The 14374-nt window shown below is 36.3% G+C and overlaps 1 protein-coding gene across 3 annotated transcripts in view; it reads left to right on the top strand.

Moving 5' to 3' along the window:
• CDKAL1 (CDK5 regulatory subunit associated protein 1 like 1) overlaps positions 1 to 14374 on the top strand; it is a 393288-nt gene that overhangs the window by 241006 nt on the left and 137908 nt on the right. For all 3 annotated transcript variants that reach the window (XM_033061554.2, XM_033061574.2, XM_033061564.2), the window contains exon 11: positions 13064 to 13209. In XM_033061554.2, the coding sequence (XP_032917445.1) occupies positions 13064 to 13209 (146 nt within the window). The remainder of the gene's footprint in view (positions 1 to 13063; positions 13210 to 14374) is intronic.

The raw sequence follows: 14374 nt of genomic DNA, 5'->3' as shown, positions 1-14374 counted from the left end.
GCAGTTTTCACAGTTAGTTCCTTTGCTTTCATTTTTAATTCGCATTATTAAAAGTGTTTTGGCATAGACTGCTGCTTTTGTCGCTGCTGGTCATTGTATGAGTGCTCATACATTGTATGAGCTCTCAAGGCTTTAAAAAAAATCAGTTGCTGTAAATAACAAACTGCTCTGCCAAGATAAGGGGCACTCATGCTATAATCCAAGAAAAGTGGAAAGAATCTTGCTTTCCTTCAATCATAGTAAGTGTGAGCATGTCACAAATCTGTAAATTTGTGATAGCTAGTCTTCCTAATTCTAAATTTTTGAGAAGGTGCTGTATTTAGGACTTTTTTACCTGACTCATATTTAGGAAAGGTACTCTTATCTCTTTGAAAATGGATCTTTAGGTCTCATGGCAAAGGGAGAGGAATTCATGGAAGCTTATTGAAAATATGTGTCTTGACTGTTGCTGTGCAGAACATGTGTTTGTGTGCACCAGCCTTTTTGTGCAGTAGCAACATCTGCTGTTACTCATCCTCTTCAGTGCTTCATACGATTTTCAGTTTATATGATTTTTCTAAGGATTATTTAATCACATTTCTGTGTTTCATGTGTGACCAAGAATTTCTGATCTTGAAATTTGGTGACATACTTTGGCTGATTTGTCAAACTAAATTAGGGTGGGGGTTTTTTTGTGGTTTTTTTTTTTTGTTTTTTTTTTTTTGTTTTTTTTTTTTAATGTAAGCTGTCTCCTGTACACATTTTCACCAAACAAAATAAACTTTTAATGGGCAACATGCTTTTAACTTTCCAGTGGAGGAAAGGGTAAAACTGTATTTTGTTTGAAAAACCAAAGTTAAGTGAGAAGCTGATTAACTTTCATTTCGGTTGATTAGGATAAAATCCAGATGTAGATCTGTTACCTCCTAAGAAAGGTATGGAGATGTGTTATTCATTGTAAACGTCTTTTATTAATTGTTTTAAAAGCTGCCGCATTTTATTAATTAATTTTGTTAGAAGTCATCTGTCTAATTATGATGTTGTTTGACTTCCGTGAAAAAAATTTACACGGTTAAATGTACTAATTTTGTGTCACTTTTTATATGGAATGCAAAGGACAAAGTCATTCCCTTCACATATCTTTTTTAAAAATCAGACATTTTCATCAGTTGCATACAATTGTACACATGCAACTGCTCAGCAAGGATTTGTTTAACTTTTGAAATTTTATGTGGCAATGAGCAAAGTAGTAATCTAAATGTAGAAATTTGTTTTGAGATCTGGACAGAGCTTCCCTAGAGACTCAGCCTAAAAGCAATAATTTTGATTAGTTTACTTTTCTTCCATATTTAGGTGAGCTTACCTGCAGGTGAGTGTTTCATCTGCCCCAGTATCTGGGAATGTTTCATAGTCTCCACTAAAAAGTGGTAGCCAACAGCTCTACTGTTCCACTGGTGGAGACCAGCACGAGGAGGAGGAAGACTACCTCCCCTGGGTCAGGAGGGATGGGATTGGAGCAGAGGAGGGGGCAAAGGAAAGCTGTGAGTGCTTGTAATGGGCATTAAGGCTCTTATGCTTAAGGCTTGGTAGGTCTGGGGGCCTGGGCCAGTGGCCATTCAAACTCAAGTTTGTTTAAGGTAGGGAGTCAGTTTAAGTTTCACATTATTTAAAATAGCATAACCACTACCTTCAGGTACTGCTGTCAGAGGATACTGTTAATCTCATAAAAATCCTTAGTATGTTATGTTGTGTGGTCTGACAATTTAGTACTTTAGTTTTTTATTCAGTAAATACGGTGGTAGTAGTGCCTTGTGTGGCATGAATAGTCTGGGGATGAGAAGCAGACATGTGATTTCAAATTATGAATTCTGCATTCACTTGGGCCTTCTTGTCTAAAAAGAGAGATATGTTTGGAACCATGCGATGTTTTATAGTCACGCAAAATATTAAATCCTTGTTGGCATGCTGAATACTAACCTGTGTCATTACAAGAAGAGCCTTTATCATAATTATTCAGGGTGTAATCTAAAGTACTAGATTTTTTTTCTCTGCTGTTTTCTTTTGCCACAGATATGTCTGTGCTTACACTAGTGCATAGTATGAAGTATTAAGAGCAGATGAGGAAAACACGGAATTTGGTAGTGATGCCACTGTATCTAAATTTGTCTGCATTTTGGAGTCTTTACTTCAAAATAAATGTAATTCTCTTAATCAAACTTGCCCACTACCCATGACTCAAAGCTGTTTCAAAGACATACCATTACTTTGAATCCCTCTGTTCTCACCCAGTGCTTGGAGTACTTTCATGGTGAACCTGGAGTATGGCTACTGCTCTGGTTTTCTTGGAAGCTAATTTAGTCTGTCCACTATGAAGTTCACCCCAGACTGAACAAACCTATGGCTGTGAAGGGAGCATGCACTTTAAAATTTCACTGCTGCTTTCAGTGGGCACATCAAAGTGAGCACAGCAAATCCTGGCAGGACTTCTCCAGCGTGAGGTTTGTTATGACAGAGAGAATTATGTGTTGTGTTTAGAGAAACTGAAGGACCAGAGACTTCAACACTTGGTCGTGGTACTAAGACTTAGAAAAAAGTTGGAGTTTGGTTTCCCTGCAGGAGACATCCTCAGATTTCCTCTCAGAGAAAACCTGACCAAGCAATGGGAAGTAGTATTGCATTTTCCAAAGTGCTCTCACAGTCTCAGCAGTCTGTTTGAATGGATACATCATGAAGCATATAGCTTATTTATTTCAAGATTGATCTCAAACTGAGATTTTGAGATAAACCCTTGCCCAGTGTCAGTCCTGTCTTAAAATATTGATGCAACATGATGTTGAGGAAAACTTGGGATTTTATCTACGTGGAAGAAAATTTTAATAAACAGACATGGACTATGGCCAGGGAAAAATAATTTGCCTCAGAATTTTTTTTTTGTTCTATATTATGTGAAGAAGGTTAGTGTTAAAATCCATTATATAGTCCTAGAAAAACCTGCAAGGGAGTGTATGTGTGAGTGGTTACCCTGTATGTTCTTGCCCATATATGTCTTTGCACAGGACTGCTGCTCTAATTGCACGTATTGCCGGATGTCAAAGATTTTATCACCCCATGGTATCAACATATAGCAAAAGTACATGAGTAACACATCCTGCTTTACAGGTAACCTCAGACGTTTTTTCCCCAGTCATGTTATGAAGCTACTCGCTAGTGCTCTTGAGAGAGAGTGTTTAACATCCACTTCTAGAGACTGATGGAGAGGGAGGGTTGGGAAAAATCCATTAAAGCTATGGTGGTAGATAAACAATGAATAGGAATTAGTCTGAACAGTAAAAAATAATGCAAAATGTATAGCAGCTTGAAATATAATGTTCATGGCATAGTGTTAGATACTAGTTTTCCCTTGACTATATTTTGCTTTTCCTTAGGTTTAAACTTAATTTTCTTTTTAAGTATCTGTCCAAATCATGAGGGACTCTAGATCATCCAGACTGTAAAAGGGCAGGGACTCACATTTCAGCCTTAGCTTGCCTCCTTTGTGGATTTAACATAATCCCAGAGTTGTCTGGGATTTTTAGTGTGGCACTTTCTGTGAGTGATGGGATGCTTCCAAATCTGTATAAAGGAGGCAGTTCACACCTGCCATTCCCGTAAGTGCTTAATTTCACATGACTAGATGAGTAGTTGTCTTTGTCACCTGTCAAAATGAGTCTGTCTCAAACCATACTATATGCCATCTGTGGGCTGTATCTCCGTTATTAATTCAGGACATTTGAGTGATACACCAGCCATTGAGATGGAGTCTGCATGGCAGCAGAGTCTTTAAATGCAGAAGGTGTGCCAAGTGTACCACGAGTCGCAGTAGTATTTCTTTGCTCTTTTGCTTTGATTTTTCGTGTCAGCTCAGTGTTTATGTTCCTTAACCTCATTGAAGCTGATACCCTACAGATGGCTCCCTCAAACGTGCCCTGACACAACACATAGGAAATTATTACAGTATTACAGTAAAATTACTAATTCACTTTTCTTTTTTCTGTTGTCCTTTTTTTTTCTCTGAGTGCACCAAGCGTTTTTGAGCGTTGTGCATAAGCTCAAGTTTTGAATAACCTCGAGTGTAAGCTGATTTGAAATGTGTTTAAAAAGGGAATAATATGCACACATTCCTCAATGGCAAATAAAAGGGCAGCATAATTTCAAGAATTAAAAGGACTTTAGGGCATGTATTTGCTTTGTTTCTAGTATTATTTTTTTGTCATTTTCATAGACTGCTGCTTTTGAAAGTGCCAATTAAAAATCTGTTGATTTGACCAGAAAAAATGAAAACTGCAGCATACATTTAAATAAATGAATAGTTAAGCCCCTGACTTCTTATTACTGTGAGTTTTTTAGTGTTTTGTACTCGGTGGACCTTGCAACTTTTTCTTGCTGTAATTGCAAAGTTGTCTCTATGCAGACTGTGTTTGTTTTGCTAGCAGTATAATTGAAAGGAACCTCAGATACTAAAGAGAGGAGGATGAGGCAATTGCCTCCATCCTCCTGAGGGAAAAAAAAAAAAAAGGTGTGGTATTAATGGATGTTTACTATTTAGTTTGGTATTATGTTAAATGTTTATTTGTCCTGTGGAGGCTGTATGTGCATCTTTGCTTAGTCTGTGTATTGCTGCATTTTATTTTTTAGTACTAAAATAGTCTGTCTCTCCTGTTCTTCCTCTCAAAGTGTTCTTTTTCTTTGGGATTTTCAAACATAGCACATCTCCTTGAAATTGCTCCTTAAGACATGGTGTCATGGGAACATGAGCTCACCCCAGAATCAATGTATTTTTTTATATTACAGAGTTGGGAAATGGATGAATCTCTGCTGTGCTTTGGGATACATTTTGTCACACCATTTTCTCTAATCTAGAATTTTAACATCTCATATGCAGCAGATCCTAACATCTGTAAATGCTTGGTGACATGTTCGTTTCCAGCTGGTAGAATATGATTTGGCTTAATAAATGTCAAAATAAGAACCCATTTTACTCTTCCTGAAGGTTTTATGCTGTATTTGTGAACCTTGGGTTTTCTCAAAAACCTTAACAAATTGGGAACTTTGAACAATAAAGGTTTCCTTCCAGACAACATGGAAGGGAATATTTGCGTTGTCAGGAATGAAGCTCATGTTCTTTAAAACACTAGTAGAAAAAACGCTTTGAGATACATAAAAAACTGGCTTTATTTATGCAAAATTCAGTCTTCCATCAAGACAGAATATTTTATGCATGCATCTAGTGCTCTTCTATATTTAATAATCTGTGAATAAAAATTGGTATTGCAAAAAGGGGTTAACATTAAGTAGCACACTGCTTGACCAGTTAAATCTGTGCATATTAGTTGTACCTTAATTATGATTTGCTCATATGAGTGTTGCTCTTGCTTGTTAGACTGCCTGAGAATGAAGAGTATTTAAATGCAGACAGATCCACGCTCAATCTTGTGCTGTGTGTCAGGCTGTCTGTCAATTACTTACAATACTGTCTCATCCCAGCAGTTCTTTGGAGCTGGAGCTTACTTCTGGTGAATTACTAGCAGAAAATAAAAAACACCAGTAATTGAGCAATATATTCAAAGACTAGGAAATGCATATATGGGATAGTGCATTTCTGCTAAATAAAAGTAGGATTTTTATCAGTTGCCATGTGCTTCAAGGCATTGAGGTAGAGGCTATTATCAAACGTAGAGCTTGCATAACGAACTGTGCCATCTTCTTTTAATATTTCTGCCTTCATTGTTAAACAAATAACATCTCACTTTCCTAGTTATTTATATTATAATAAGTAAAGTTCTACCAACTACTCTCCATGCTGTTTCAAAAGCTTCTATTTAGTTTAGATGCATAAATCCTTTTGTTTTCTTTGATAGATGAGCTGTCACATTCCCTGTGCTTTGCAGCATCATCTACATAATCTTCAGTAAGACTGCTTGCTTCGTTAGGCTTTGGCATTTGTTTAAAAAAAAGGTTGATTTTCTTGAGGTGAAGATTTTATTTTAAAATGAGAAAAAGAAAATGCATAGTGTTCTAGAAACTTTAAGAAATTGCACAGTAATATTTGCTTTGGGTTGTTGTAACACTGTTAATTGAAGAAAAGATGTAAAATCTCATTCTTTGAATTCAATTGGTTTAGCTCTGATAAATGTGCAAGGGTTACTGGAGAATGTAAATTCTGTGATATAAATCTCATCATTATGGTTTGGAATATTTTATTCTGTTTTACTATGAAATTTAGGTCAGCTCACAAAAGGAAGTGGTAGTATTTGCCTAAAGGTTTAAGTTTTGATTAAAACCTTTCACTATTTTCCTTCCACTGGAACCTACTAAAGCAGTTGCTATTTTAGATATCATACTTGCTTGTTTGAAATGAAGGGAAACAACAGAGAGGCTTCCTGGCACTGCCTTGTCTTGGAGGGGTGTGCAATTCATTCCATGTCTTCCTTCTGAGCAGAAACCATCAATTCTTTTCTATCCTATGGGATTCTCATTTTTGAGCTGGAGAACAAATTCATAGTATGGATGAAACTAGCAATTCATTTCACTCATTCAGCTTTCTGAAGACTAAAAGGTAGTGTGACAATCCTACTTGCCTATTGTGTGTGCCTCTCTATGCTTTAATTAATTTTCAAGGTTTTATTACCATAAAGTGTAATTGAGACAGAGAGTTATTTAAAGTAGCAGTGTGCTGTTGCAATAAATCACCTTTTTAGGGACCTTCCCAATATATGTTTCTAATACATATTGAAAAAAAAGGAGTATTATTTTACTTTTGGAAAAAAATATTTTATTTGAGGAATGCTTAATGATGAGAAATTACAGAGGACCATAGAGAAAACAAAAAAAATGTATGTTTTCTTGTATGTCAGAATTAATAATTTCACAAGGAATTAGTATTAGCTCTTTGGTTGGCTGCCTTTAAGTCATTAAACCATTGCTCTAACCATTAATGAAATGTACACTTTACCCTAAAGTGAATCAATTTTTGTAACAGGACAAACAGCACTCTGAAGCTCTGCAGAAGTTATTTAGGTATGTAATGATGGCTGCAGCAGCAACAATAACAGTTCTCGTCTTTGAAAGCACTGAACCATTTTCCTGCATGGTGCACAGAAATTAGTGTGGTATTAATGCTGAAGGTGTCACTGAATCTGCTGTGATGTGGAGATTCAGGTGCATGGCCCCATCGCAGGCTGAGTAATAAGCAATCCACCCAATGGAGTTGCTGATGCTTAACATTTTTACCCAGTGTAAAGTCAGTGTAAAGTGCTTTAATATTGAAAACAAATTGTGATAGGGATATCAGCTTGCTTATTGTGAAGAATTTCAGGAACCAAGGTTTAAGATACCTTAGTGGTACTGAGGAATTAATGGTACTGTGCAAGAAGTTTCTTTTTATTCTTGGGTATAACCATGTATAAACTTGAAAAGAACTATATCCACTTGTTAACAGAACAGGGGAATTCTTGATATTTTTGTGTGTACAAATCAGATGCCTAGTGCATTTGATGCTGTGGATTTCCTTTGTGCACTGACTCATGGGAAGAGATGGGACAAACTTCAGCTGAAACTTTGGACTGTGAAGTACAGTTATTGTATTGTGATATTATTTGAATATCAGTACTTGTGCAGGAACTTGAGTTAGCTTGTGCTCCTGTTTAAAAAAGGAAGATGTCGCAAGCTCTTGAAGGCATGGTTTGGTTTTTTAAGAGATTAGGCTTAATACATATTAAGCTGTGAGGGAGGAAAAAGTTGCTTAGCTAGCTATGGTTTGTCTGTTTTCTGAGGTTGGAAACAGCAGAGAGATCCCACACCTAGGAGAACAGCTGGGAACAGCTAGGGCTGAGCATATGGCTCTCATGGCTAGTTTTCCTATCAGCAAATCACAGCTTGCAGTCTGGTTTATATCCACTTCCAAGGGTGGCCTGAGCTAATACCAGTTTTCTGTTTGGTAATGTAGAAGGCAGTTTTCCCATATGACAAAACAGATTTTTGCCCTCCATCTGGCAACCCAAAGATTTGATTTTAAGGTTCCAATTACATTGGCTAGAATTACATGGGCTTCTGACTGCTCCAGTGTGACCTGCCTTTATGCTAATAACAGGATAAAGACCCTAGCATGTCATGTCATATTATGTGGGGTAGGGGTTGCCACTAAGCTTGCCCATCGTGTGGCTTCAGTACATCTCCCCCAGTTCATACACAGGTAAGGGAGAGGCATTGCCTTCAAACCAGTGTCCTCAGGGACATCCCACATGTTCTTAATTTTTTACAGCCCCATTACTCACAGGGGGTGGGAAGTCAGGGGAGAGTTCCCTGTTCATTCGTTTTAACAAAACTGCTGCAGGCTTTCCAGACTGGATCATAACTGTGTCATCATTCCTGTGCCTGCATCACAAGATCACATCTGTTTCTGAGCTGCACTGCAGCAGAGGAATTTATAAAATGAGCCACAGCCACTTGATTTTCATCCAAACTGTGCTGGTGGTGGCACCACTCGGCTTCTGAAAGGCAGCAGTCAGCAGACACCCCTCATGACATATCCCAAACTAATATCTGCCACAAAGGGATGAAGTTTTGAGGGAGTGCCATTTTGTCATGTTTCCATATGGACAAGGGTTTCTTTGGGCTTCACTGCTGGCAGAGGACAAAATCCTTTTGCTAGCAAGCAAGCTATTCACATTATCATGACTCAAACACGAGACAGAATTCAAATACTTGGATTTTTGCCTGGTTTAGGTAAGGGGAAAGAATTGCTGTCTGAACAACTTGCTGGTACAGACACAGAGATGCACAGATATTGATGTTTATTGTCTCTGTAATTTTCCATGGTTGCACATGGTGTCATTGCACACAGGAGGTGTGATTTTCTGGTTTGGTGGTTAAATTCATGTATCGTACTTGCTAGAATAAAATACACTGACTAGATAGAAATCTTTCTGGTAATGTGCTTTGTGTTCTAATGTACTCCAGCTGCTAAGGACTGGAAAAAATATTTCATATGTGATCAGTATCCTACAGGATGTTTCACTTACGTTGTTATTTTCCAAATGTGGATGACACTTATTTTTGTAGAGTCAGGTTAAAAAAAACTGTACTATTTTTTGACCTTGTAGTTTCTACATGAAGTTTCATTTTTGTGTAGTGCATCCTTTCACTCGTAGACGCATTATGAGATTCCAGGGAATAGTGAGAAAAGGCAGTCAGCTGTTTCAGTTGTGATGAAAGACAGAAAGTTTCTTTCACAGTGATACAGTTTCAAAATGTTGTTCATTTATTGTTTCCAGATGGAAATAAAATTCTAGATTGTTTTTTCTTCTGACTGAAATATGTAATTATACTTAGTAATGCAAAGCACTTTGAGAAAAAAAAATAAATACATTTATAGAAAAACAACAGGAAACAGATGTTAAGCTTAGACTATTGAGACACTTTGAAATACAGATATGCATTAGCCTATGATGTCCTTCAAATATTCTTTGGGATATTAACTAATAGTTTTATTCAGTGATGAAATCTGGTATACTACGTGCAATCTGTAGTATGGGAAATTCTGTCAGCATTGACTAAGTATGACTGTTCGGTGCAGAGCAGTAACTTAATTAAAGCTATGTGGTAGAGAACTTCAATGTTATTTTAGGGGTAAGGAGGATAAAAGATAAGACTGGAACAGTCTTACTTTAAAACTACAGGTTAGAATGTGATATTTCTATCTGAACAGAAAAGTTTGGATGACTGATGTAATCATGCAAAGCTTTTGTTTAATTCATTATTCTGTTTCTTTCTGAATGGCTCAATTAGACTTTCTGATTATAAAAGGTAAATTTAAGACCAGTGAATGCCAAACAGTGGGTAATCAGGTATTGCTGTCTTTCTTTTGGTTTGTGTTAGTAATTTGTGTTCTGCTAAATTCACAAAGTTAATCATTACAATCCTCCATTACCTGCTGAGAAATCAGTTTATCACTAGAACCATTGATTAAAAGTACATGCAGTGCATTTTGTGTAGCTTTAGATACAGAGAGCAAGCAAATAAATGAGTACACAATATACAGGGCTGTTTGCAACCTCCTCATCTCTAGGAGGAGTTTTGACTGTCCAGAACATTCCTGAAACCTGTGACCACAGCAGATAAGCTGTGTTAGTGTTCTCAGATAGACTGTGTGTGTATTGTATGTGAATTTCTGATACACAGGACAATGTATTTACTTTCTAAAGAATGCGAGTTCTTTTGATATGGAATATTTTTCTGAACCAAAGTGATGCAGTGGAATAGTCAATAATGTTTTTGAGCTTGCAGCTCAAAACTGTATGCAAGGACCTGTGGTGATAGTTGAAAAGTTCAGTTAATTAATGCCAGGCATTTTGCATCCCATTAGTACAGAACCAAGGGTAATTACTTTAACAACAGTTGTGTTCTTAATCTCGAAAGTGATCGACAACAGTGATTGCAGAAAACATGTGTTTTCTTTCTTTCACATAGGGGGTAACTGGAAGAAGCAGTTCTGATTAGTCTTGTTTAACACTGGCTGTTGGACACCATTGGTTTAGTTCCTTTTAGAGGAAATGCAGTCAAAAGGTCCCTCTTGGCCATATCCCCCTGAAAGAGATGAACTGTGAGACCAGCAGGATTCTGCACATTACTGTCAGATCAGCAGCTCACGGCTGTAGGGATGGGTGCTTTGGTTTTTTGAATCCTCTGGGTTAGAAAACACTTTTGAGGTATTTAGAATTTGGTTTTCATTCTTCATGCTTTACCACAAAATGTTCATTTTTTAATGTGAATATGAGAAACAAAACCAACATTTTCACATAACTAGAGAATTTCCACATTTGTGACCTTAAAAATCAAAACTTTGTGGTAAAACAAGATAGGGTTTTTTTGAAATCTAATAATTTCTGTCACAAAAAAACAGATGTGAATCTGTTTGGGGTTTTGTTTTATCAGATTATTCTCAGCCTTACAAAAGTTAGCATAAAATAACACTTTAGTATCTAGAAATTCTAATAATAATTTATTACTTTCTAAAAGAATTCACAAACTGATCTCATATTGAAGAGTCTGTTATTCAGAAGATGCAAAATTTGAGAGGAGTGGCAAAGAATTTTGTTTTCTATGTTGTAGGGTGAGTTGTTTTTAAGAACTTGGCAGATTTAGAAACATGTTATGAAACATGAGTTTAATTGATTCCTTATATCATAAATCTGTTTTTGAAGATAGAATGAAGTACTTGGAACCAAGAGATAAGTAGAATAATAGGCTTATGGTCCATAGCTTAAGTTTCAGCTGATATTTCCCATATTTTAGGAACATATTTGATTACTGATAAACAGAAAAATCACAGATGACTACGAGGATGCTTCATATAAATTACATTTACAAGATTTTCTAAAGCTTAAAAAAAAAGAAGGTTTTCCAATTTTAGGTACTTACTCTGTACAATAACATTTTTGAAAATGTATTCTAGCTGAACATTGGACACAAAATTTGTGTGGATGAACGGTGGCCTTTTCTTTGCTCTGTTTTCATTAAACCAGCTATGTCCAGGTTCCACTGAGAGCTAGGTTCACTGCACACAGCCTTTCTGTGTATCAGATTGAGTTTACGTACCTGAGACGGAGTAGCTGTTGCCTTGAATAATGTAATAGGATCTTAGACAGAAACTTTTGAAAATGCTTCCAGAAGTGATTTGAGAGAGTTCAGGTTTTGTACACATATGTTTGTCAGATGAAAAGTGAGTATCGAGAGAGCATTTTTTTCTTCTTGTTTTAAAAATCAGTCTTTTAAAAGCTGTGTTCCTGCAAGTGAAAAGGCATGAAGATGTCTGCATTCTCTTTGAACAATCTATGCCAGCCTTGCAGAAATACAGAGAGAAAATTTAGACGCGTGACTAATACTTCTGATTAATGGTCTGGAAAGAATTTGCAAATAGTTGCATCTTAAAATCTAAATATGGCAGACAGTATCTGTGCCATCAGAGAAAACGGGAGAACTGGGCTGAGTGAGCCTGACTGGAGCACACAGAATGCCCTGGCATAAGAGCAGTGCTCTGTCCCAGGCCATTTCCTGTACGCCCACAGCACAGGGAGAAAGGGAAAACCGTATGTCAAGATCTGGTCGTTCATGGAATATGGTTCTTTATCCAAATTCACTTATTTGTTGCAGGACAAAGATTAACAAATGGTGTGGTACCGCATTTCATACAGTCTCAATGCTGGTTGGTCTCAACTTTAAAAAATACTTAAACTTTGTTGTTTTACTGTATGTCCTTATGAGGTTAAATAATCAAAATGAGAGAAATCAGACCACAATATTCTGTTCTCTGTCTCACATTCCATCATGTTGCCAAGCCTCTGTTAGGGGTTTGGTTTGGCTTTCATTTTGAGGTTTGGTTTTGCATTTTACTATTATCTTTACTTTTTTTTTTCCCCTGACCTTTTGCATTTGTACAAAATGTGTAACATCCTATGTCTCTTTCCAAGCTGTCACTAGTTTTCAGTTGTCCCCTGATTAATTATATTATTTTATACCCAAACACTTTTAATTTCTGTCTTTTTTTCTGAAGTAACACAGGTAACATTTCAGCCCAGTATTGGAGAAGGTTTGCAAGTGATGACGTGTACCTTAATTAGCAACTGGCCAACATTAGGGATGTTCCAATTATAGACATTCTCATTTTGATATCTGAGAAGTTACTTCACTCCAAAAGAAAGCAGCTGAGCCTTGCCATCTTCTGAAAACAACCACTGTCTGAAATCACCAATTTTCACGAAACTTTGTCTCTACAATTTTCTTTTAATTGCGTAATCAATACTGCATGGGGAATGTGATCCCTATGTCAAAGGAAATTTGTTGTCATCACTTTCTTCTTACTATCTCTTAAAATTGCTTTCAGATATTTTCATCTGTCTCTACTGTTTCAAACGGGACTGAGGCTATTCAGTATTGTTTGGGTTTTAGAGGTATTACCACTAATACTTACACCATATATTTATTTAAATGGTTTTCTGTATTATATTCATAATGTTTTAAAGCTTCTTTTTCTTTTAATAACTCTTAGGAAATGGCCAAGATTCTCAATCATCCAAGAGTATATGCTTTTCTGCACATACCAGTCCAGTCAGCCTCTGACAGTGTGCTCATGGACATGAAAAGAGAATACTGTGTGGCAGACTTCAAACAAGTAGTGGATTTCCTTAAAGAAAAGTAAGTCTACTAATAATTGAGAAAATGACAGTGTTGGGTTTGTTGCAATGTCAAGAACATGTGGCTGAAAACACAATTATTTGCAACTTCATAATTAAGGTATGAAAAAAATGAGGTTCTTTAAGCTTGCAAAGTCTTTGAATTTTCTGTAAGCCCCTTGATGTGGTTGGCCCCTATGCTCGAGCTTTTATAAGCATCTTAAATCTCTGCATGACATGCTTTTAATTCGTCAGTATATTCCTAATCTTTTTCAAATCATGCATTCTTAAATTATTTTTTATACCTAAACTACTATATATAGATTGCTTGAAGTTGAAGTTACTGAAGTTGTCTTTAATGTGGCTTTTGAGCATTGCATGCTTTGTGTACTAGAGATGATTCAGCTCCAGCAAATGTAAATGGGTTGGTTTTGTGTTTGTTTGTCCTAGTAAGTATTTTGTGTCCTGTATCTTATGTAAATTTACATCAATATAGTAATACTCTAATCTTGCTTAGGGGACTGATGAGTTCTAGATTAATTTCAAAATTATTTCCCTTAACAACAGAGCTAATTGTGAGAAATGAAATAGTGTCATTAATGTTATTTACTTATGTTGACACCAAGATGAAAGTTACATCCACCTACAAAGCTTTTGTAACTACAAGTAATGATTTCATACCTAAAATGTATTTTCTTAGCTTTTAAAAAGTTAATAGTGACATATTTTGATGGATATTTCTGTACTGATTGTCCAAAAAACATGTTGGAGAATAATTTCTGACACCTTGTTTGGGTACCTTGTTCTGACACCTTGTTTCTCTATTTCTGCTTCTTTTGCTTGTGTGCTTGTTCAATGGCTTAAGGGCAGTGGCACTTTACCTTTGACTCTTACCTTGCATTAAAATGCTGGTACATCAAACCAATCAAATTTTCATAATAATTTTCATAATAATTTTTTTGAGAGTTGAGAAATTCAGAAATCTAGCTATGTAAAACATGTTGTCTAATAGCTGCATGAGAATTATAATATGTAATAAAGAAAACCAACTGTGACACAATAGAATCTGTTTTGCAAACTGAATGTCTAATTTATAGGACATTCCTATGCATCTAGGACAACTGATAGAAATGGAGCTGCTTGTCTTCATACAGGTTGATTTGCATTAATTTTCCGCCACAAACAAT

Source organism: Catharus ustulatus, chromosome 1, assembly GCF_009819885.2.
Source record: "Catharus ustulatus isolate bCatUst1 chromosome 1, bCatUst1.pri.v2, whole genome shotgun sequence".
Taxonomy (NCBI): Eukaryota; Metazoa; Chordata; class Aves; order Passeriformes; family Turdidae; genus Catharus; species Catharus ustulatus.
This window is presented reverse-complemented; position numbering and strand designations above follow the sequence as displayed.